The 23,478-nt window shown below is 39.4% G+C and overlaps 2 protein-coding genes across 2 annotated transcripts; both read left to right on the top strand.

The window, feature by feature from the left end:
• Nucleotides 1–1,057: 1,057 nt before the first annotated feature.
• On the top strand, nt 1,058–3,171 carry LOC147564138 (uncharacterized). Its single transcript, XM_086665747.1, has 4 exons — nt 1,058–1,435; nt 1,634–1,869; nt 2,178–2,245; nt 2,459–3,171. The coding sequence occupies exons 1-4, from the start codon at nt 1,058–1,060 to the stop codon at nt 3,169–3,171; spliced, it is 1,395 nt and encodes a 464-aa protein (XP_086521873.1).
• A 1,795-nt stretch (nt 3,172–4,966) lies between these two features.
• Nucleotides 4,967–22,701, top strand: LOC147564137 (uncharacterized). Its single transcript, XM_086643770.1, has 8 exons — nt 4,967–5,304; nt 5,553–6,729; nt 10,680–12,036; nt 12,215–12,494; nt 13,401–13,508; nt 13,609–13,887; nt 14,572–14,715; nt 22,186–22,701. Exons 2-8 carry the CDS (start codon nt 5,589–5,591, stop codon nt 22,372–22,374), a joined length of 3,498 nt encoding a protein of 1,165 aa, XP_086499896.1. The 5' UTR covers nt 4,967–5,304; nt 5,553–5,588; the 3' UTR covers nt 22,375–22,701.
• The last annotated feature ends 777 nt before the right edge of the window (nt 22,702–23,478 follow it).

Raw genomic sequence — 23,478 nt, 5'->3', positions numbered from 1 at the left:
CCAGTTTTTATCAATACCAATTGGCTCACTATTCCTAATCCGATTCAATCCAAACTTAATTCCCTTGCCATTAAGCTCTCTAAGTGGAACAAAGAAGTCTTTGGTAATCTGGATACTAATATTAAGCAGCTCACTCAGAATCTTCAGAGAATTAAAAATGCTGAAGTGTTCAAAACTACTTACTCCCAAATCGAAAATCTCCTTCTTCAGCAAAAGAGTCTATGGAAGGAAAAATCTCGAATTGCTAATATCCACTTGGGAGATAAAAAATACTCAATATTTCCATGCCAAGGCCACCACTAGACATCGCCAGAATAAGATTCTGGCCATTAAGAGGGAGGATAATACGTGGGCAAATGATGAAGTGGAAATTGCGATGCTCTTTTCGAAACATATTCAGCAGATTTCCACCACAGCGGGATCTACGATCTCCTCTACTATTACGGGATGCTTCTACCCTCAGATTTCGGATGTGCAAAATGATTCCCTTACTGCGTTTCCGCATTACGATGAGCTTCGGAAGGCTACTTTCTCTCTTAAGCCAGGGGCGGCTCGGGGTCCAGATGGTTTTCCTCCGTATTTTTACCAGTCTAATTGGGATACAGTTAAGGATGACATTCAACTCATGACTAACTCCTTTTTTCAGAACTCTACTTTACCTGAGATGTCGAACCACACTCACATTTGCCTTCTGCCCAAAACTAAAGCTCCTCAATCGCCGGCTGACTACCGTCCTATTAGTTTGCTGAACACCACGTATAAGATCATTACCAAAATTCTGGCTAATAGACTGAAACCCATTCTGACTGATATCATCTCCCCTTTTCAAGGAGCTTATGTTCCTGGCAGACAAATTACTGATAATATTATTATTAGTCAAGAAATTATACACTCCTTCAAGAAAGTTAAGGGAGCCAAAAGCTACTTTGGGTTAAAGTTAGACATGTCTAAAGCTTTTGACAGAATTGAATAGAGCTATCTGGAGAATGTTATGAAACTGATGGGATTTTCTAGCAACTGGATCAATCTCATTAATACTTGTCTTTCTACTAGCTCGATGGCGGTGCTTATTAATGGGCGTCCGGGCAGTACATTCAATGTGAGCAGGGGAATTAGGCAAGGTGATCCACTCTCCCCTTTTCTGTTTGCCATAGCCATGGAAGGTCTTAGCCGTCTTCTAGAGAAAAATCAAAATGCTTCTTCTTTCATTGGCTTTCCCATCCCCAACGCGAACTTCTCGATCAAACATCTCCTTTTTGCGGATGACTGCATCATTTTCGGGCAAAACTCTCTTGAGAATATTTTCAATCTTAAACAAATTCTTAAGGAATTCAGCGAAGCATCAGGTCAGATGATTAACTATGCTAAGTCGAATATCTTTTTCTCGAAAAATGCGCACCCTAAGTTCAAACGGATGATTATCAGAGAACTTAAGGTTCATCAATCTTCGTCTGGGGATAAATACCTAGGCACTAAACTTTTCATCGATCGTAACAAGAAACAAGCTTTTAACTCCCTTATCACCCAAATAAAAAATAAACTTGCCAAATGGCAAACTCATCTCCTCTCGCAAGCTGGCCGCTCGGTAGTTCTATCAACCATCGCAGCGGCTGTTCCCCGATACCAAATGCAGTGTTTTGCTCTTCCTAAAGGCATTAGCAACGGCATTGAGTCTATTCAAAGGACTTTTTGGTGGGGAAAATCCAAAACTTTCCATACTATCAACTGGAATTCTATTTGCAAACCTCGCAAATATGGAGGTCTCGGGCTTCGTCTTCCTCAACTCGACAATCAAGCTTTCCTGCACAAGCTGAACTGGCGTATTATCAACAACCCGAATGCTATTTGGGTCCAAGTGCTTAAAGGGAAGTATTTTCATAATTCTCATAAACCTAAGCCATTTCCAAAAAAAAAAAAAAACCTAAGCCACCCAAGAATCATCATTCTTGGCCGTGGAAATCTATATCGAATTACTATCATCAAAGTGAGAGTCTGATTTTTTGGAACATCAACAAAGGAGAGCAAATCAATATATGGACTGACTACTGGATACCTAATCATCCTCCACCTATTCCGAATGATAGAGGTTGCACCTATGTTCGGGTTTCTCAACTTATTACGAATGGTACGTGGAATTTAAATGACATAAATATGTACTTTAATAATGATATTTGCAGAGCGATACTCAGCATCAATCTAAATCCTAATGATGAGGATAAAGCTATCTGGACACTGATAAAATCAGGTAATTTCTCTCTTAAATCCATGTACAATTTTTTACGTAACAATACACTTTATAATACTCATGATCAGATGGATTGGTTTTTTATATGGAATATGAACACTATTCCTAGGATCAAACTATTTCTTTGGAAATGCTGTACGAATAGCTTACCAGTAAAATCAAAGATTGGCAAGTTCATTGATAATAATTACTCCTATGTGAACTGTAATGAAGAGGAGACTATTGATCATGTTATGCTGCATTGCCCGTTTGCGAAAGCAATTTGGTTTCATTACCAAGTTAGAACTGATCACATCAATACCACTATTCAATGGATTCAGCAATGGAAATCCCTTGAGGAAGAAACTATTAATCTGTATGCTAAAATTCTTTGGTTTCTGTGGAAAGCCAGATGTGAAAACTGCTTTACGACGAATAAACAAAATCCATTACAGATGATAAAAAGGATTAACAACACCACTACTACTCCACTCAGAACTGAGAATAGCATTACCACTAAGTGTCAGGAAAAAACGGTTATACAAACATGGAGATCTCCATCGATACCTTATATTAAAATCAATGTAGATGCCTCTTTTGTTAATTTACATGAACAGGCTGGAATCAGTTACATTATGCGAGATGCAGATGCCAACTTTATAATGGCGGTAGCAGATATTGTACGAGGGCAACACGCTGAAGAATGTGAAAGCTTAGCGATATTATATGGTCTACTAAGCGCGATGCAACTTCAACTATCTTATGTGCATATAGAAAGTGATAATAAAGCAATAATCCAAGCTCTCAATGGTGAGGAAGGACGTATTAAATGGCAATCTCAAAGTATCATCCGACAGATCAAAGACATCAAGGAAAATTTTTCAGGAATTATATTCTCTCATGTGTCTAGGAATGGTAATAATTATGCAGATGCTTTAGCTAATTAATGGGGACGAGCTCACGGGTGTAAGAAACTTTGGAATGATGTTGTCTTTTTTTTTTTTCAGATTTCTAGTTGGTTTGTATTAGACGCTTTGGTTTAATGGTAATTTCCTTCATCAAAAAAAAAATTTCAACTTCAAATCTCATTTTTTTCATGGCAATAATCACTGGTCTGAGTTATTTTAAGGGTCTGATAAGAAGAGTTAGAAGATTTTTCAATTTTACTGTAAGCAAGTTTGGTGAACACGAGTCTAAACAAAAGTTTGTCTGTTTTCAAGTTCAACAACTTTCTATTAGGTTTGTTTGATATCAAGGAAACAATTTCATGGAAATAAAAGAATTCCGTGGAAACTCTTTCACGGAACTTGTTCCGTGGAAATAAGAGTTCTTTCGTTTGGTAGTCATTTATTATTTCGTGGAATTACGAACTCTGTTATTTGGTTGACAACTAACTTCTAAGAATATAATATTCAATTAAGAGTTTTTATTTACTCTTATGTAGTCTAAGTGATATTTTTACTTTTGCGAAAATTACATTTTCATCCTTATGTTGTCTAAATTACATTTTTACCCTTATGTTTTCAAAATTATATTTTTACCCATATGTTGTAAAATTATTTAAGCTTGTGTCACTTTACTAATTTAAGGATAAAAATGTCATGTTGATATTATATGAGGGTAAAAATGTCATTTTGACAACAAAAGGGTAAAATGTCAATTTGATATTATAAAAGGGTAGGAATGTAATTTTGGCTATAAATTCCAAAATGTCATTTTGACAACTTTGTAAACATGTCTTTTGGTAAGAATGACAAAAATGTCATTTGCCCAATGTATAAGTAAAAATTTATTTTGCTAAATTTTATGGGTAAAAATATCATTTTGAACATATATGGAGATAAATATTAGGTTTCGAGTATCCGAATAAATTAAAATATTTTTATTTTGATTTTTGACTTTCCACGGAAACTAATTCCGAGGGGGAGCAAGGAATTAAAAGTGGACTATTTCGTGGAAATAGATCCCCTAGGAAATTAAAGTCATGGAATTACACTTCGTATCAAAACGTAGAAATACCTATTTCCATGGAAATTCTTTTATTTCCATGGAAATGGGAGATATCAAACACACCATTAGAAGTACCATCTCATCGAAAGATTAATCATTGTATTATGAGATAAAACAAACATCAGTAACTGTATAGTACAATACATAGTTCAGACGGTTTTAAGGAAAGAAGTACAATGGCCTCAATTAAAACATATATTTCTATTCCTCTAATTTATCATTTTAATTTATTTGGTTTTCGAATCGAAGACAATATAATTTATTCAGAACTGATATGATTTTAAAATAATAAATCCGAAAACATTGAGGGGGGCAAGTTGCAAGTTACCTAGATAGCGGCTGATCCAGAAACTAGGCCTGCATGGGGGTGGAAATCAAATCGAATTCGAAATCGACACTATTACAAAAACTTCTCATACCCTAATCCAAATCAATTAATAAAATTTATGTATAATTAGTTTATGTTTTATGCAACACCAGAGTGACATAGACGAAATATGAGCTCAGACATTCAAGACTCTTTTTGGAGGTGCTCATAGGCAATATAAATTAACTGATCGTCCGGTATCACATACCTCCGACTCGAGGCATTTTTTTTGAACGTATCGGACTCTCGAACTAAATTCTCATGTTCCGAACCCTAAAACCACCGTGGACGTATATTCATGGCCCAATTCGAATAACCCAACCCCACTTTACGCTATAAATAAAAAAGGAGTAGTAATTTTGTGCAACGACTATATTTTTATCTATATTAATCTTATGTCCCTGCTTGCTGGGGAAATGCAGGCCCAATTATTAAGAAAAAAAAATACACAAAAAGTAGAGAGAGAGAGAGAAAACGATAGTGAGAGAGAGAGAAGACGAAGGAGAGAGAAAGAGAGAGCAAATGCTGTGGAGATTTCTTTGTTTTCTTTGATGGCGATGGAATCTATAGCAGACGAGACTTACCAGTACACTTTTCCCCTCATTTCAAATTCTCTCTAAACAAAAAAAAAAAGGTAGTCTTTTTTTCTCATAAAATCAATCTCCTTTCTCTTCTTCAATCGACCGACCGCCTTCTTTGATCCGTAAGTACCCTTGTTCATTTTACCTCATTTCAAATTCTCTCTACTTACCCCTTGTCTTTATTCTCATTTCAAAACTAGGGTTTCTGGTATATTCGCCATCCGGAACTCCGAATATTATTTCCTTTCTCATCTTTATTGAGTGTTTTGGATCTCTGCACTTTTTAGGGATTGGATATTTTTATGGGGGTTAGGGTTTTCTAAGTTAGGGTTTTGAACTGATTTAATCGAAATTTGGATTATTTTTTCAGGTGAGGGACGATTAGAAGTGGTGTGGGGGATTTATAATGGCGGAATCTGTTGATGTCATTTTAGAATTTCTTAGAAGGAATCGATTTACTAGGGCAGAAGCTGCTTTACTTGGGGAACTTACAAAACGTCCTGATTTGAAAGGATCCATTAAGCAACCTAGCTCTGAAGAAAATAGTTCAGCCAATCTGCCAGAAGAAGAGAAATACGACAATAGAGTAGTAGGAACTGTTTCTCGAAATAATAGTAGCGAAGTTTCGAAAGAACTGATTATTAAGGAGATTGAATGTGGTGAAGCTGATAGAAATGGGTCTGATAGCAAATGGAAGACTAGTTCTGTTGTGGAAAGAAAGAAACCTAACGAATCGTCTAATTCAACAGAGAGAAGTTTGAATTTTCCTCAACAATCTGAGGGTACTTCAGCTGATTTATACTCATGGCAATTCAGTCCTAATAATGGTCCTATTGATCTACTTCAGAAAGATCGTGATAGTACAGTTAATAAGTTTTCAGAGCTTCAAATATCCGAACAATCAATGTATTTATCAAAAGTTGGTTCTGCAACTTCAGGAGAAAATTATGGAACTCAGTCAGGTGAGCAGAGAGTGTTGTGGACTGGAAGCACAAGTACAGATGATCTCGAATTGAAACAGGAACAGAATCAGACGAATGATCGTAAGAAAATCGGTAAGGGATTGGAGACTGAGAATCTGTGGACGAAGAATGAGGATCCGAGAAGGTCTTCTTCAGAACAGTGGAAGGATGGTCTTGTCAAGACTGCTTTCCCTTTCCCCAAAGGTAATGCGTTATCCAGTAATGATAATGATCTTAGTTCTAGTGATGTTAGAAATGAAGGAAAGAGGAAAGTGGAGGGTAAAGATATCAGGGAAGCCATGAAGGAGGAGGTGGATGAGGTTGGGATGTCTTTATTTTTCGGAAAGAATCAAGGATTATTAGAGCAACAAAACATGGGTACCTTAGATTTAACACTTATGGCTGAGAACCACAAGGAAGATTATCCAAGGTTACCTCCTGTCAAACTCAAATCGGAGGATAAGTCAGTAAACATTCCTTGGGAGGAAAAGTTTGATCGCCAACCAAAGTTCACTAGTGCAGATAATACCTTTTTGATTGGATCTTTTTTGGATGTTCCGGTTGGACAGGAAATCAGCTCTTCAGGTTTGTTACTTGGAACACTTTGTTCCATTATATTGTGCTGCTATTGTCGTACTCATATGCAACTGCTATAACTTGCAAGCTCTTTGTGCTTTGATTTATCAGTTACTTGCCTTTCTAGAGAAGTTCGCCGGTTTTGTGATTTGAGCTCATGTTGCACTAGGAGCTGGTGTTACTCATAAGTACCAGGAATGTTACTTTGTCCAGTTTAGCTTGACAGAGTGATGTCCTCATTTAAGATGTCTGTAGGAACACAGTGTTGCAAACTTTAATCCATTCCGATTTTAGAATTTAAGATACTCGTTCCAAGTGTGAAGTGACGGTAGGTTTTCCAAGATAATTTTGATTAATGTCCGGTACTGATAATTTCATTTCACAATATATGTTTTCATGTTGCTAAGTATAAGAGTCGAAAAAAGAAATAAGTACATTCTGCTCATAGAGTTGTATCTTTTATCTACAAGGAAAGTGAGCAGACTTTGATGTTTTGAGGAAGATTGAAAACAAAACTTATGTGCAATAAGTTTTCCCGGTTGCTTATAGTTCCCCAATTTTCTGTGAAATGCATGTACTCATAGTCCTCTCAACTCCATCACCCACTACCTGTTGTCCTTTATTCTCGTTATTCTTCCAATTTTCGTTGTGAAGTTGATGTAAATGTGTTGGCCGAAGCTTAAAGGAGGTTTACATATTTAAAAATAAATTCGTAGTAGAATCTCATTGCTCTTGAAACAAACAAAACCAAAATTTATCATCATTTAATCTAGAAAATTATAACGGAGCTCTTTATACAGATAACTTCAATAAACACTCCTAGACCTACTACCTAGTAAAAGTCCAAAAATTGCTACCTAGGATAGCTAATACCACTGAAGCCTTTTTAGATATAAGTAACCCAAAACTAGTGAGTTATGACACTTCTAATTAGCTGCTGACAGCAATTGTGAAGATTGCAAAAGGAAGAAAGTTGTCCTAAATTTTTTCAGTTTAATCAAGAAACATAAATAAAAACAAATAGAAGTGAATGAAACAAAGATACCAAAACTATAGTTGTTTGCGCTGAAAATAACTCTCAAGGAACTTGATGGCCGTCAAAATTCTCTGTGCATTTCATCTTTGACTATATTCAGTGTCAACCATATGCTTCTTTTATGTCGTGTACATGAAATAAATTGCCTGAAATAGTCCATGTGCCTCCAAGGGTTGTTTTATCTAAACACCAGGTTCTCATGGGAGAAAGCTGGTATATGGTTGTATTAATTTCATGCTGTAGGATGACTATTCAAAATTCATGCATAATAAACTAGTCAGTTTAATTCATCGCTTAATGATATGTAATATGTTATAGTGATGACCAAATGGCAAATTTTACCATAGTTATTAAAAAATATGCTAAGCCTAAATTAGAAAGCTGGACACGTAAAGTATCAATTATGCCTCCTTGATCCATGGAAAGTCATCTTGTTGCTTATAACAACATATCATATATCAATGTTTGAAAAAATAGTTTTCCTCCTCGAGGCCGTCAGTGGGTATGTCAATTTGGAAAAGGAAAGAAGTAAAGAACACCGTAATCATTTTTTTTTTGAAAATTAGATTGAATATATTAGGAGAAAAAACTATTTACAGATGGGAGGGATACAATGGGCAATGTCTCACATCATCCATGTATCCCATTGCATAACTACTTCAAGATAAGATACATTCTTAAATTTATCTATTCTCCTAATCCAAGCGAAGATTGTGCCCTTCACGTCTTCAATATCAACTGAAGAATTGAGGTTCTTCTCTTTAAAGATCTTGTTATTCCTGTCGTTCCATATGCTCCATATAATTGCAGCAGGAACTAGTTGCCATACCTCCCTTCTATGCTTATGTTTGTAAAGCCCATCCCATTGAGTAACCATATGATTGATAGAGTTAGGTATGCACCATTGCCCAGTCATGGATTGAATGAAAAAACTCCACAAGTTGGAAGCCACCTTGCAGTGCAAAAACAAATGCTCCAACGATTCTTCCTCTAGCTTACATAGGATACATCTGTTAGGTATCTGGAATCCTCTTCTTTTCAGGGCATCCACCGTAGGTATTTTGCGTAGCAAAATTGCCCACATGAAGAACCCTACCCTGGGAGGCAGAGCTTTTATCCAAGCATAATTTGAAACACATGGCTCGAGCAGGCTGTCATCACTGTCCAATCTCTTGTAGCAATTCGAGACTGATAATGGATCTTTATCCTCGTTGCGCCATACTCTTATATCCGAGCCTTCCCCCCAACTGACATCATGGAGGATTTGTAATAGGTGAACATACTGTTGGAGTTCCCAATCATTCAAATTTCTTCTGACTGTTATGTCCCATTCCCTGCTAGTGTTGTTGGAAACCTCTGCCACGGTTGCTTTTGGTTTCATAGCCAGCCTATAGATATTAGGGAAAGTAGTTTGCAAGGTTTCAGTCCCCAGCCATAAGTCCGTCCAAAACTCAATCTTGTACCCATCACCCAGCCTCCACTTAGTGAGACTATGATACTTTCCCACATTAGCTGTTATGCCTTTCCAAACTCCACACCCATAGGATGCTCTTTTGCACTTATATGTCCATTCCTTATAGCTCCTGCCATACTTGCTACATATAATCTTTTGCCAAAGTTGATCCTTCTCATGATCCATCCTCCACAACCACTTAGTAAGGAGAGCTTGATTCATGTGTGCTAAATTTTTGACCCCCATGCCTCCCTTAGCTCTGCTAGTGGAAAGCTGCTTCCACTTCATCCAGTGAAGACTTTTCTGGTTCAAAGTATTGTTCCAAAAGAAAGAACACATTTTCTGCTCGATGCTCTTGAGGACCCCTTTCGGAATTGAGAACAATGACAGGTAGTAAGTTGGTAGAGCCTGAAGTACTGACTTTAGGAGGGTTATCTTGCCCCCTTTGGACAAAATATGGCCTTTCCATGCAGCTAACCTCTTATTGATCCTTTCGATAACAGGATCCCATAGCTTCTTGGACTTATAGCTTTCTCCCAGGGGCAAACCAAGAACACCGTAATCATATAGAAAGGAAGATATGACATAGCTTGCTATTAAATATTAAGTCACTAAATCTTCAGTATTTTGGTTAAATTATAAATATTGTTGATGTTCTAAACGCTTACACCCTCAATTTTTTGTTGAAAATTAAAACTTTACTGCAGACCTTAGAAAGATTCTAGTTATGATTGGTGTAGAGGGTTTTCAACAGTGTGATGTTCTTAAAACAAATAATTTCATGACTAAGACATAAAATAGGCATTTGTACTCTTGTTCGAGAAAAGAAGAAATAAGTTTATGTACTATAAGTTAAAACAATGTTACCAACTACTCTACTCCCCCTTGCGTACTGTGTACCATATTCCCCGTACTTTTGGGTAGTTTGCAATAGGGTACCCCAAATATGGCACCGAAATTCCCAATCTTAATTAATTGATTCCTTTATCAAACTCTATAAGCTCGATAGTTGGAGTAGTTAACTAGTAGACTTTTTTATTTAGCGAGTTAAGATTTTATGGTTTACGGGATAGAATGTCTGAAAGTAGGAGTATCTATTATATATGCATCATAGAGAGTATATATTGGTTTGAAAACTAGTCCAGAACGTACTGTAACAGAACATAGCATAGTGAAGAGGTATGTATACCCGATACTCACATGGTAGCGTACCGGTACCCGCAACATGTACTGGAGCGATCCGCGTACCAAGTAACATTGAGTTTAATTTAAAGCAGTGATTCTTACATTTCATTCTACAAGTGTCTCCTTAGCTTTACTTTTCTTGCTATTTCGTTCTCGTAGATCTAGAAAAATTTCATTTGCAGAGATTTATGTCGTTTGAATATATAGTCCAGTTATTAGTTCATAAAGAATATGTTCTTTCGTTCTCCTATAGATCATTCACCTATCTGTAAATAATGATATCAGGTGGGAAGAGGACTGTTGGGAATAGTTGGTTATCTGTAAGTCAGGGCATCGCTGAGGATACTTCTGATTTGGTTTCTGGTTTTGCAACTGTTGGTGATGGATTAAGTGATATGATTGACTACCCAAATGAGTATTGGGACTCTGATGAATATGATGATGACGAGGACGTTGGGTACATGAGACAACCCATTGAAGATGAGACCTGGTTTCTGGCTCATGAAGTTGATTATCCAAGTGATAATGAAAAGGGAGTAGGGCATGGAAGCATTCCTGATCGACAGGAAACAGGTCCAAGCAAAGAGGACGACGATGACCAATCATTTGCCGAGGAGGACTCTTACTTCTCCGGGGAGCAGTATTTCCAGGCAAAAAATATTGAACAGGTTGTAGCTTCGGGTGATCCTGTGGGGTTTTCAGGGGCTAAAATATATAGGAGCAATGAGCGAGATATGGTTGTTCAGTATGATGGTCAACTGATGGATGAAGAAGAATTGAATTTGATGCGTGCAGAACCTGTTTGGCAGGGATTCATCACTCAGAGCAATGAACTTGTCATGTTGGGGAATGGTGGGAGAGTACCGAACGAGTGTGAAGGACCTCTACCGGATGATATCTGCATGGAGGATGACCAGCATGGTTCAGTCAGGTCTATTGGTGTGGGAATCAGCAGTGATGTTGCTGATGTTGGAAGTGAACTACGTGAAAGTTTTGTTGGAGAAAGTAGTGAAGGGGACTTGGAATATTTTCGTGACCATGATGTTGGTATTAGTGGTTCTGTACCATATAATCCAGACACGGAAAGGAAACATCGTAACAGGTTGAAAAGAGAAAAGGGAAGGGCAGCTGCAAAACAGCCTGATAAATATATTATGGGACAAGGACAGGGTAACCCTTCAATTGGAGCAAATCATACCGATGCTGGATTTTCTTTTCCACCACCTTTGAGGTCTGGACAATTGCTGCAAGGAGAAGGTAAATCTCCATGGGTAAACAAGTGTGATGTTGGGATTGGAGATGAAGTAAATGATTGTGGTAATAGTTCGATCCTTGCTGATGACAAGCTTGCTCCGTGGAGGCGGAAAAGTACTGACTCTTCACCTGCCAAAAGCTCAAGGGATGAAGATCAAACAAATGCTGTAGGGTCTAATGACTCCACAGTCTCGAATGAGGGATGTCTGGAAAGAGAACATATGGTTAAAGGTGAAGATGATGAAGCTAGTGATGCCAGAGAAGAAGATCCTGTGACAACCTTGGAAGACGAGGAAGCAGCAGCTGTGCAAGAGCAAGTTAGACAGATAAAAGCTCAGGAGGAGGAATTTGAAACCTTTAATCTCAAGATTGTGCACAGGAAAAACAGGCATGTATTGCTCTAAATGTGTTCACCTTTGCCAAGTTTAGATATTATTGTTCATGTGCTAGTACTCTTATTACTTAGACGGCAGTGTCTTTTGCTTGTTTATTTTGAGAAGACCTGTTCCTTTTGAATTTCGTTCCTCTAAAATTTTGCCTGAATCAGTTGTATTTTCCCCCCTCAGAACTGGCTTCGAGGAGGACAAAAATTTCCATGTTGTTCTAAACTCCGTTATTGCTGGGCGTTATCACGTTACTGAGTATCTTGGATCAGCTGCTTTCAGCAAAGCTATTCAAGCACATGACTTGCACACAGGCATGGATGTCTGCGTGAAAATTATAAAGAACAACAAAGATTTTTTTGATCAGAGCCTTGATGAAATAAAGCTTCTCAAGTTTGTTAACAAGAATGATCCGGGTGACAAGTACCATCTTCTGCGTTTGTATGATTACTTCTATTATCGGGTAACATAGAGTTCCTTATAACCACTTTTCTAATTTTGAAGTGTTTACTCTAATTATGTGATTCTTTCTCTTCTTTTTGTGAAGAATGTTTATCTTGTTTTATCATGTTTCTTTACTTGTAGCATAACTCTTACATTTCTCTCATTTCCTGTTAATTCGTGGATAGTTTGTTAAAATGGTTGCTATGTTTCTTGCTAGTAACATCTGAAGTTCGCTGTCATCTTGTATGGGTCATGACGTATATATAATTTGTTTCAAGTCAGCCTTCCCACATTGTTTGTTTCAATTAGTAGAAACTTGAGAGGCACCATGCCAGTAGTGTAAACGTTACCTGATACTCTCCTCCCCCTAGCGTACCGCGTACCCGATTCCCCACACCCTTTTGTGTGAGTTCGTGATCAAGTATCCCAAAATTAGCTTACTGGAAGTTTAGTCTTAATTAACCCAAAGTCTTTGTAGAAAATCTATAAACTCTACCAGTTCAATAGTTAACTACAAGAATTTTTTGAATTAACTTGTTAGATTTTAAGTTTTATGTAGACAAAATGTCTGAGAGTAGGTGTATCTATTATAAATGCATCATAAAGGGTATGTATTGTGTAGGAAAATAGGCCAAACCGCGCAGCAATTGAAACTAGCGCATCGAAGAAGTATACCTCTAGGCTACCCGACACTCACATTGTCACATGATAGGAATGCGTACCCGTACCCGTACCACGCGTATTAGGTAACATTGAGTGTATTACCATACCTGCATCAAAGGAATATGCATATCCAGTTGAAACTTGTTCATGTATCATCAAAGTGGAGACGTCATCTGTTTTGCAAGACTTCATTAGTTGCAGATACTGTTAGTGTTGTCTGTCACAAAAACAAGCTCGGTCTGATTACTTTACGTATATGCAGGAGCATTTGTTAATTGTATGTGAACTTCTCAAGGCCAACTTGTATGAATTTCACAAGTTTAATCGAGAATCTGGAGGAGAGGTTTACTTTACAATGCCCAGGCTACAGGTTTGTGTGTCCCACATCCCAAAAGTTTCAATATTGAAGCCTTGTGCTGATAATTGTTTATCTAATATGGGATATAACTTTGTTGGAATTCTGCATGCAGTCAATTACAATTCAGTGTTTAGAGGCACTTCAGTTTTTGCACGGCCTTGGACTTATACATTGTGATTTGAAGCCTGAAAATATATTGGTGAAGAGCTACAGTAGATGCGAGATAAAGGTCATTGACCTGGGAAGTAGTTGCTTTCAAACAGATCATCTTTGTTCCTATGTCCAGTCCAGATCCTACCGTGCACCAGAGGTTATCTTGGGACTCCCTTATGATAAAAAGATCGATATCTGGTCACTTGGTTGTATCTTGGCAGAGCTTTGCACTGGCAATGTAAGTCATAGTAATCATCCGTTAGTTACATAGTTTAATTATCCATGTCAACTCCAATGCTTATCGTTGTTGCTTCATCTTTTTTAGTGGTCATTAGGCTGCTGTCATCTAGGTAGCATTGAGTTAAGACATGAAAGTTTATCGAATTTAGTTGGGACCTTCTGACTACAATATCCCTAACAAGGAGAAATGTCCCCTGGGATGGCCACAACCCTTAGAGGGATCTGAACTCTCAGCCTCCTATTTGTGAGGGAAGAAACAAGAGCCTTCCCAAAAGTCCTTTATCTATTCAAGCATAGTTGTTTATAGATGTTTTGCTATAAAAAGAGTGAACTGTGGTCCAAGTCTTTCTGCCTGAATTTGCACCTGTTATCTATGACGGACACCTGTCAGTTCGGGTCGTTTTATTAAGGGCAGCCATTGAGTTCCTATTAGTATTTTCACTTCCTTGTGAATGGAACTGTCCTTGACACCTTGTTAGCCACTTAGCCCCCAATATCATTTCTCGAAAATTGTTTAGATAAGTTTTGTTTGTTATGAATTTGCTAAAAAGATATTAACTCATCTGTATGCCTGTGTGCCAGACCTTCCCTGCATGCTCCAATCTGTTTTTTGACAATTTTCCTGTGTCAAACATTCACAAGCCTCATTAAAGATGTCATAATATTAGTTTTATTTGTGCAGGTTCTCTTCCAGAACGATTCTCCCGCAACTTTACTTGCACGTGTCATTGGAATAATAGGCCCCATTCAACAAAGCATGCTTGCAAAGGGACGGGATACATACAAATATTTCACAAAAAACCATATGCTGTATGAACGGAATCAGGTAACTGGTTTGTGTTAGCTCTAGCTACTGCTTTATGAACAAATTCCTGAAGTAGGGTATCAAAACTGTATGCTGTTAAAAAATCAAGCTGGTTTTTTAGGAGAGAGAAGCTCTGACACAGGCGACTTTTCCGGCGACCACCGGGCACACCCAAACCTAAAGATCGCAGCCAAACCGCTCCATCGCTAACGCCATTGCACTGAATACTCATTCAGGTATAGCGCCGACCGGTTTTGCTGAGTGCATCAATAGGATACTGTGTGTCGGGTTTCTAGTCGGAGAAGGGTGGGTTGTAGGTAAGTTCCGGTAGCAACTCCTACCCTCGAGATCGCAGGAAACCAAGTCACCGCTACTGCCATTGCACGGAACGTTGGTTCCGGTATAGCGCCGCTTGGTGACCTGAGTTGCATCAAGAGGGGGTACCGTCTCACCGGTCTTAGTTGCAGACCACCATGAACGGAAAAACTATAAAAATAGAACAGAAGCGTTATCTTCTCTCTCGCTCTAGGAATGGCAGGTGTAGTATTTCGGAGTTAGGTTTCTTTAGGGAATGGTGTATTGATCTTCCGTCCCCTGGGGTGGTAAGTTTATACACATTCCTTTTGGGTTTGGCTAGAGACAGAGATATGAAGGTTCTTGATAGAAAGATGTCTCGGTTTAGAGATGGGTCGTCTCTGTGGCTGTGGGAGAGTATGGTGAACCAGAGAGGTGAATTCATCTGGGCTCATAAAGTAGGTGAGGGCAATAATAGTAAGAAATCGGTTTGTATCCCAAGAGGGACTGCAACCGGCGGGTGGAGGGCTATGGCGGCGGAACTAAAGTTGCTGGTGGAACCTAATACTCAGGCCAAGAGGGTAGATCAAATAGGCCTAGGGAAGAGGGTCTCTCCATCTATTCCATTCTCTAGGATTCACATGGGGAATAAGGAAATATCCAATCCAGTTGTCACCGGTAATAGATTTGAGGTATTAGGGACTACCGAGGCGGCAGCTCAACAGATGACGGCATCATCACTCGGTGAGGTCAGGCGTGCTCCAACGGGCGGGATTTTGAAAAGACCTGAGAGGTCAGATGTCTATAAAGCGCACAGCCTGAGGAGAGGTAAGTACCATAATCCTTCTACTACTGTTTCTCCTCCCTCTGATCTTAAACCCTCATCTGTTTCTACTCTCCCTCCCTCCTCCTCTAATCCCCTTATGGCGTCGTCTGAAATACACATGGTTGACTGGTCTAAGACTATGGTTTGCTCGGTTGAGTGCCCTGAAAGTTCGTGGAAAGATGTTCAAGTGGTGGTTAAGAACATCGTTGGGTCGTCGGACTTTGTCGTACGCCCGTTCTCTGATAAAGACGCTATCATTTGGTCCAAATCCTCCTTGGAGGTTCTTAAGGAAGTGAGGTCGGTGTTACACCCATTTGCTAGGGGTTCTATCTATTTCCGACCATGGTCACCGGACTGCAACTCGGTTAAAATCACTCAACTTCTGGTGGAGGTCCGTATGTACGGAATTCCGTTCAATCTCTGGAATGGAAGTATCTTTTCGGACTTGGTGGCAGATCTAGGAGAAGTGGTGGAGATAGGGGAAGATACCCTGTTTCTCAAGAATCTCAAATACGCTTCAGTTAATGTGGAAGTCAAGAACGGGGGTAAACTGGCCGAACGGAAAGTATTACTGGTGGACGGAGTTGGTTACAACATTGACTTTAAGTCGATCACGATTGCTGAAAAGCACGAGAGTCTTAGATCCCATAGGGATACGGTGGCCCTAACGGAGGTTATACCTCAGGCGACTGGAAGTCCGGTCATGGAGAAGGAGGTTGGTAGCGACAGGAACTGTCCTGAAGGACGGCTGGTTGGTGAAAGTGGCAGTGTTAGTGGGGGACTAGCAGACACGCAGGCGGGTACGGATGCAGAGGAGTTGTTTCCACCCCTCATCCGGGACCCTAGAAAAGGTAAGGGGGTAATTACCCGTTTGGACCCAGAAGAGATTTCAAATAAATTGGCGGGAATGAAGGAAATGATAGGAATTGAGATTCGTCAAGAGATGGTCAAGGCCATGACGGACTTGATAAATAGTGCCAATAAGTGGGCTAAGGGTATTACTTATGTCAGAAAAAGAAAGGGTGCGAACCGCTCGCCACCTAAGTTCAAGGAAGGTCCCAAAAAGAAGGTGGTGCGGAAACCTTCTGGCATCAAGATAGGCAGCAAGAGTGCGGAGGGTAATACTGAGAGCCCGGAAGGTATGTCGGCTAAGAAGTTTGTGAATATGAATGAGGATGAACGTATGGCACACCTTCTCCAAACAGGAGCTGGACTGGGTTTCTCAGGAGCTGAAGAGTATGAGAGGATGTTTAACATCCTTAAGGCGGAAAAGATTGAGCTGGGTGGTACAAGTACAGAGGTTCTTGCAGGGGAGGAAGAAGCCATGATTATTGAACCACTCTCGGTCATTGCTCCTCCACCGAGCCAGGTGCAAGAATGCAGAGAAATAGTGCCATATGTGGGGAAGATAATGCAGGCTGAAGCTGAGGGTTCGAAGGGTAAGAAAGGAAAAAAGAAGAAGGCTAGAAGTGAGGGGAAGAAGACACACAAGGGTCTGGAGGTTAAGAAAAAGAAGTTCAAGGTCAAGAAAAGTGCAGGGGAAGGGGATGATGTAGATCAATGCCCTTAAACATTCTTAGTTGGAATGTTAGGGGGCTTGGCAAGCCAGGAAAGAAGTTAGCTGTTCGTAACTTAGTTAGGAAATATAATATTTCAGTTTTATGTATTCAGGAGACGAAAGTTAGTGACTTTCCTCCTTCTTTGTTTCGTAGTTTATGGGGTTCTGATTCATGTGGGTGGGATGGGGTTCCTTCTGAGGGGGCCTCAGGAGGCATTTTGTGTCTTTGGGACTCACTTGCAGTTAATGTGTGTGATGTACTTAAAGGCAAATATAGCTTATCTATTTTGTTCAAGAACCTTAATGACAATTTTGAATGGGTATTTACTGGTGTGTATGGACCCTGTGTGAATTCCTTGAGGATAGATATGTGGAATGAGTTAGATCTAGTGGCAGCAAAGTGGGATAAACCCTGGTGCCTAGGGGGAGACTTTAACGTTATCAGATTCATTCATGAGAAAAGAGGTAACTGCACTGTCACACCTGCTATGAGGGATTTTGGGGAGTGGATTGATAGGAATAGCCTGTTGGATTTACCTAAGCAAGGAATAGAGTTCACTTGGTCGAATAATCAAGATGACCCAGTGATGTGTGTCTTAGATAGATTCCTTATAAATGGGTTGTGGGAGGACAAATTTCCTGAGGTAGAGCAGATTGTACTACCCAGGCCAACATCAGATCACAATCCAATTCTTCTTAGAACCGAGCCGGAGCAATCGAACCCCCCTCCCTTTCGGTTGGAAGAGATATGGATGCTAGACAAGGACTTTAAGAGTAACATTGCCACCTGGTGGGCGGAGGCCCCTGTAGGAAGCACAGCTGGGCATACTTTATGGGTAAAGTTTCAGTTCCTAAAGGAAAAGTTAAAGATTTGGTCGAGGGAGAAATTCAAATGCTTTTCCAAGAACTTCAACGATCTCCAGAAAGAAATTCAAGAGCTGGATGATAAGGAAGTTTCTCGGAATCTGTCCCAACAAGAATTAATATCCAAAAAATGCTTGAGAGCTGAAATGGATAAATTATTAAGTCTTGAGGAAATTAGCATGCGACAGAAGTCGAGAACTCAGTGGCTGGAGGCAGGAGATAGAAACACTGCTTATTTCCACAAAATCATTAAATGCAGAAGGAGGCAAAACCGGATTGGCGTTATCATGAAGGATGATGTGGTAATTTCTGATGAAGGTGAGATTAGCAAGGAGGCCATCTCATATTTCAGTAATTTGTATGAAGAACCTCGTCTGTGGAGACCAGGGATAAATAATATGCACCTTCCTTCCTTGTCTGGTATAGAGGCTGAGTCTCTAGAAGCTGATATAACAGAGGAGGAAGTGTCGAATGCTATTAAGGAGATGGCTAAAGATAAGGCACCAGGGCCGGATGGTTTTCCCATATCCTTTTTCGTCAGGGTATGGGACATCATCAAGCCTCTGTTTATGGATATGATTGCTGAATTCTCGGAAGGGGCCCAGTTCCATTGGAGGCTCAACCATACTTTCATAGTTCTGATTCCTAAGACTCAAAATAGTTCTAGATTCCAGGAGTTCAGACCCATTAGCCTAGTTGGGGGAGCATACAAGATTGTTGCTAAGGTATTGGCTATGAGGCTGGCAGGTGTTATAGGAAGTCTAATCTCTCCCTTCCAAGGGGCTTTTGTGAGTGGTAGACAGATCTTAGACGGAGTTCTTATAGCTAATGAACTAATTGATTCTAGGAGGAAAGGGAGGACTAAAGGTTTAGTTGTGAAAGCAGACTTAGAAAAGGCCTACGACAGGATCAGTTGGGACTTCTTGTATCAGGCTATGGAGAGGATGGGTTTCGGTTATAAATGGAGAAGCTGGATATACTCGTGCATATCTACAGCCTCATTTTCAGTTCTGATTAATGGAAGACCGTCGGAGGTGTTCCAAAGTTCCAGAGGCATCAGACAGGGGGACCCCCTCTCTCCACTAATATTCCTATTGGTTGCAGAAGTCTTGAGCAACTGTCTTCAAGAGGCAGGAAAAAGGAACTGGATTAAAGGATTCAGAGCGGACGAAAATGGCGATGAGATCAACCATCTTCAGTTTGCAGATGACACATTATTTTTCATTGAAGAGGATGCCAACCAGCTGAGGAGACTGAGGGACATACTAATTTGGTACGAGTTAGCGTCGGGCCTTAAGGTTAATATGCACAAGTCCTTCATCTATAGTGCTACCAAGCTAGATGAGGATAATATGAGCCAGGACATGATTAAGGAGTTTGGTTGTCAGGTGGGCTCCCTCCCCACCACCTACCTGGGACTCCCTTTGGGTGAAAGTTATAAATCCAAAAAGTTGTGGGATCCTATAATAGAGAGGATTAACAAAAGGCTAGCTGCCTGGAAGGGTCAATTATTATCTAAAGGGGGGAAAATAACTTTGTTGAAATCAGTCCTCCAGGCTCTACCCACATACTACTTATCCCTCTTCTCTATACCAAAAGGAGTGCTGAAGATCATTGATAGCAAAATGTGCTCCTTTCTATGGAACAAAACTAATGGTGTTAAGAGTATGCACTGGATCAACTGGAACCAGGTTCGCACTAGCAGAAGTAAGGGAGGCATGGGAGTGAAAAATTTAAAATATATGAACCAAGCACTCCTCACTAAATGGCTTTGGAGGATGGACAAGGAGAGAAACCAGTTGTGGCAGAAGGTTATACATAGTAAGTATGGTGGGAGCTGTGACCTTTGGATTAGAAAATGCAAGAGCACATCCTTTGGATGTGGAGTTTGGAAAGGAATAGTGGCACACCTGAAGGACTATCATGCTATCACTAAATGGGTCCTGGGGGATGGAAGAAATATCAAATTTTGGACGGACAAATGGATTGGGTCGAATAGCTTAAGTATAAGCTTCCCGGATATCTTTCGAGTGGCAGTCAGGCCTATAGCTTCTGTGGCAGAGATGTATAATATTGAAAGCCAATCCTGGGACATTATACTCAGGAGAAACCTTAATGATTGGGAGCTGCAGCAATATGTCCACCTGTTGCAAATCCTTCAGGAAGCAAATTTCTCAGATGAGCCGGATTCTAGAGTTTGGAGCAATGGGGAGAGTGATCCTATGACAGTTGCTAATTGTTATAGAAGGTTGGACATAGATGGTAACATCCTAGAGCCTTGCGTATCCAAATCTGCCTGGATCAAGGCAATCCCACCAAGAGTGGGTTTTTTCATTTGGGCCATTTTAGTACAGAAAGTCCCAACTGTGGATGCGTTGAAAAGAAGGGGCTTCCAAGTTCCTAACAGATGCATCCTGTGCAAGGAAGAGGAGGAATCGGCTGACCACCTGTTCCTCCATTGTAGGGTGGCAGCTGGTATCTGGAACTATTTTGCTAGTTTGTTGAAAACTCAGTGGTGTCACCCGAACTCCATTCATAAGATGATAACTCAGTGGGATGGTTTGGCTAAAAGGAAGCACAGAAAGGAGGTTTGGCAGCTTATCCCAGCTGCTATTGTTTGGAGTATTTGGCATGACAGGAATAGTAAAATCTTTAAGGAAAAGAATCTGAATTCTTTGGTTGACATTGAAGATGTCAAGGGTATCATCTATTCCTGGATTAGGAGAATTGATAAGTTTAAGAATGTTACATACTTGGATGTAGTAGTTAATTGGGAGGCTTGGATGTTGTGAAAGTTCACCTATAGTCTCCCTCCCCTATGTACATAGCTATTTTATTTTAATAATATATTCATTCTAACTTTTCAAAAAAAAAAAAAAAACTGTATGCTGTTCAGATAATATTCTCTACCGTTATTTCTTCATATCTTTTGCCTGATGTAGCATCTCTTTCAATGAGCCCTCAACGAAACGTAGTACCTTTTGTCTTTTTAGAATCTCAATCAGATCTCTTGCAAATTTTTATTTTTTTAAACAGAGTTATTTGAATGCTTTTATCTCTAAGTGGGGTCGTATCTTTAAAAAAGTATGCAAAAAAAAAACAATCTGTTGCATCCTAGTCGTCTGCAAGAATGGAAATCAGAAATTGTCGGTGTTTCCTAGTTGGTGAAGATTTGCCATTTCTTCCATAACCATAATTAAGATCACAAATGCAAAATACCCATCTGAAAGAACATGGCGAGTGTAAAGGATTCCCGTTAAACTAGTGGTATAGTGTTCTCCAACATTAGACATCTTAGTTCTGGTTAATTTGTTACATGTTCCTTGTTTAATGAAATCCCAAGCTGCCCGTTTGCTTCTTTCTATAATGTCTGCCCTTTTTTCTTAGGTTGTGTTTGATAGCAAGTACGCTAGGTTTTGCCTGCCATTTTTCTTAGGTTGTGTTTGATAGCAAGTACGCTAGGTTTTGCCTGCCATTTTTCTTAGGTTGTGTTTGATAGCAAGTATGCTAGAGTTCCACGGAAGTGATCTTACGTGGATGGCAAAGAAGTGTATTCCATGAAATTGCAACCGAAAATAGTTAATGTGGGTTCACTGTTTCGTGGAAAGAAAATTGCAACCAGACAATAAAATTAGCCTATTTCTGTAGAACGCACGCATTTCCTCGGATATGAAGGCTAAGAAAGACAACCTTAATTTTCTCCATTTCCTCTCATTCTAGCAGTTCTATGTTAGTACATTACTTGATAAATGTTATACCCTTAACTATTTACAAACTTGTCTATTTCTCACTTAATGTATTGTTATCAAGTTGTGTATGATATTGGTCGTCCCTGTTGTGTTTTGTAAAATTTCTCATCTAAATGTATTGAAATATAAGTTTCAACAGAAAAGTATGTCAAATCATTACTGGCATTATGTTTAAATTGTTTGTGCATTATTCTTTTCAGGAAACAAACAGGTTAGAATATCTAATACCTAAGAAATCATCCATACGGCATCGTCTGCCAATGGGTGACCAAGGGTTCGTCGATTTTGTTGCTCATCTTCTTGAAGTAAACCCAAAGAAACGACCAACTGCTTTAGAAGCTCTAAAACATCCATGGCTCTCCTACCCGTATGAACCAATATCATCTTGAAGGAATTCCAGTCTAGAACTGACATTTTACAGGTGCCTAAAGAATTTCAGATTGGGTGTCACAGCGAGGAATTCACATCCATCGATCATCTAGTGGAAGCAACCGAGAAAACTGGGTGAGACTATTGTCGAATGTAATGGTGTATTTCTTTTTCAAAGAAGGTATATGTCAGCTGTAACTTTCCAATATAATTTCTCAATGCCTTCAAGAATTGACAGTTTTTTTTTGTTGATGTTGATTGTCCTGGTCTGAAGGGGTTCTTAAATCCTGTTGTGTATTTGATTGTGGATATTTAAGTTTACCCTTCATTGAAATTTCTTATCGAAATACTTTTTGGTTGGTTTGAAATGAACAGAGAACTCAGATATTGGAGCTGAGATTGACCTGGTAAGAAGTAAACAAACACATTTTGATGTATTATTGTAGTTTAGAAGAACTGAATCATTCAAGCTTTATTGATAAGGAAGCAAAATTTCTTTCTTGTTTTATGGCTTTATCTGTGCTGTTGGTGTTAAGCCCCAACCTAGTTCTGAACTTGTATTACTTTTGTATTTGTCATGTTTTTGTATTTTCGACTATTTCGACCTTTACAAGGAAGATTTTTGTAGTCGTTAGAAAACAGTAAAAATGGTTAGGGTGGTAACATGCCGCGGCCATTAATGCTTACAGCGGAATGGGTAACAATGTGATGTGAATTTCTTGGCAGAAACATCAGCAAGGAATTGACTTCAAGAAAGTGAAGTTTTTGCATCTGTTTTCCTATTTTCTTCTTTTCGGCTTTCATTTGTGTTGGTAGCAAATCATAATCCAGTAAGAAGAAAAGAGGAAACTTGAGTTGAAGAGGAGTATGGGTGAAATTTGAAGAAGACTATTTCATCAAATTTGAGGAAACTTATTGAAAATACACCGGCGGTCCTAGGGCTTGGATTGTTACAAGTGGCATTCGAGCAAAAATGGGCCGAGTGTCCATTCACTGGCTGCTGGTGGAGACACCAGTAACTTGTGATACTCGCCCCTTCGGGGTGGCCTTCTCTAAGCTCAGGACATGAACAACCTTGATGTCAATCAATCCCTTCATGTTTCACATAGGTGGAGTAAACCTGT

This window comes from Eschscholzia californica, unplaced genomic scaffold (genome assembly GCF_041429995.1).
Source record: "Eschscholzia californica isolate CP2 unplaced genomic scaffold, dmEscCali1.0.p SCAF_1, whole genome shotgun sequence".
NCBI classification, from domain to species: Eukaryota; Viridiplantae; Streptophyta; class Magnoliopsida; order Ranunculales; family Papaveraceae; genus Eschscholzia; species Eschscholzia californica.
This window is presented reverse-complemented; position numbering and strand designations above follow the sequence as displayed.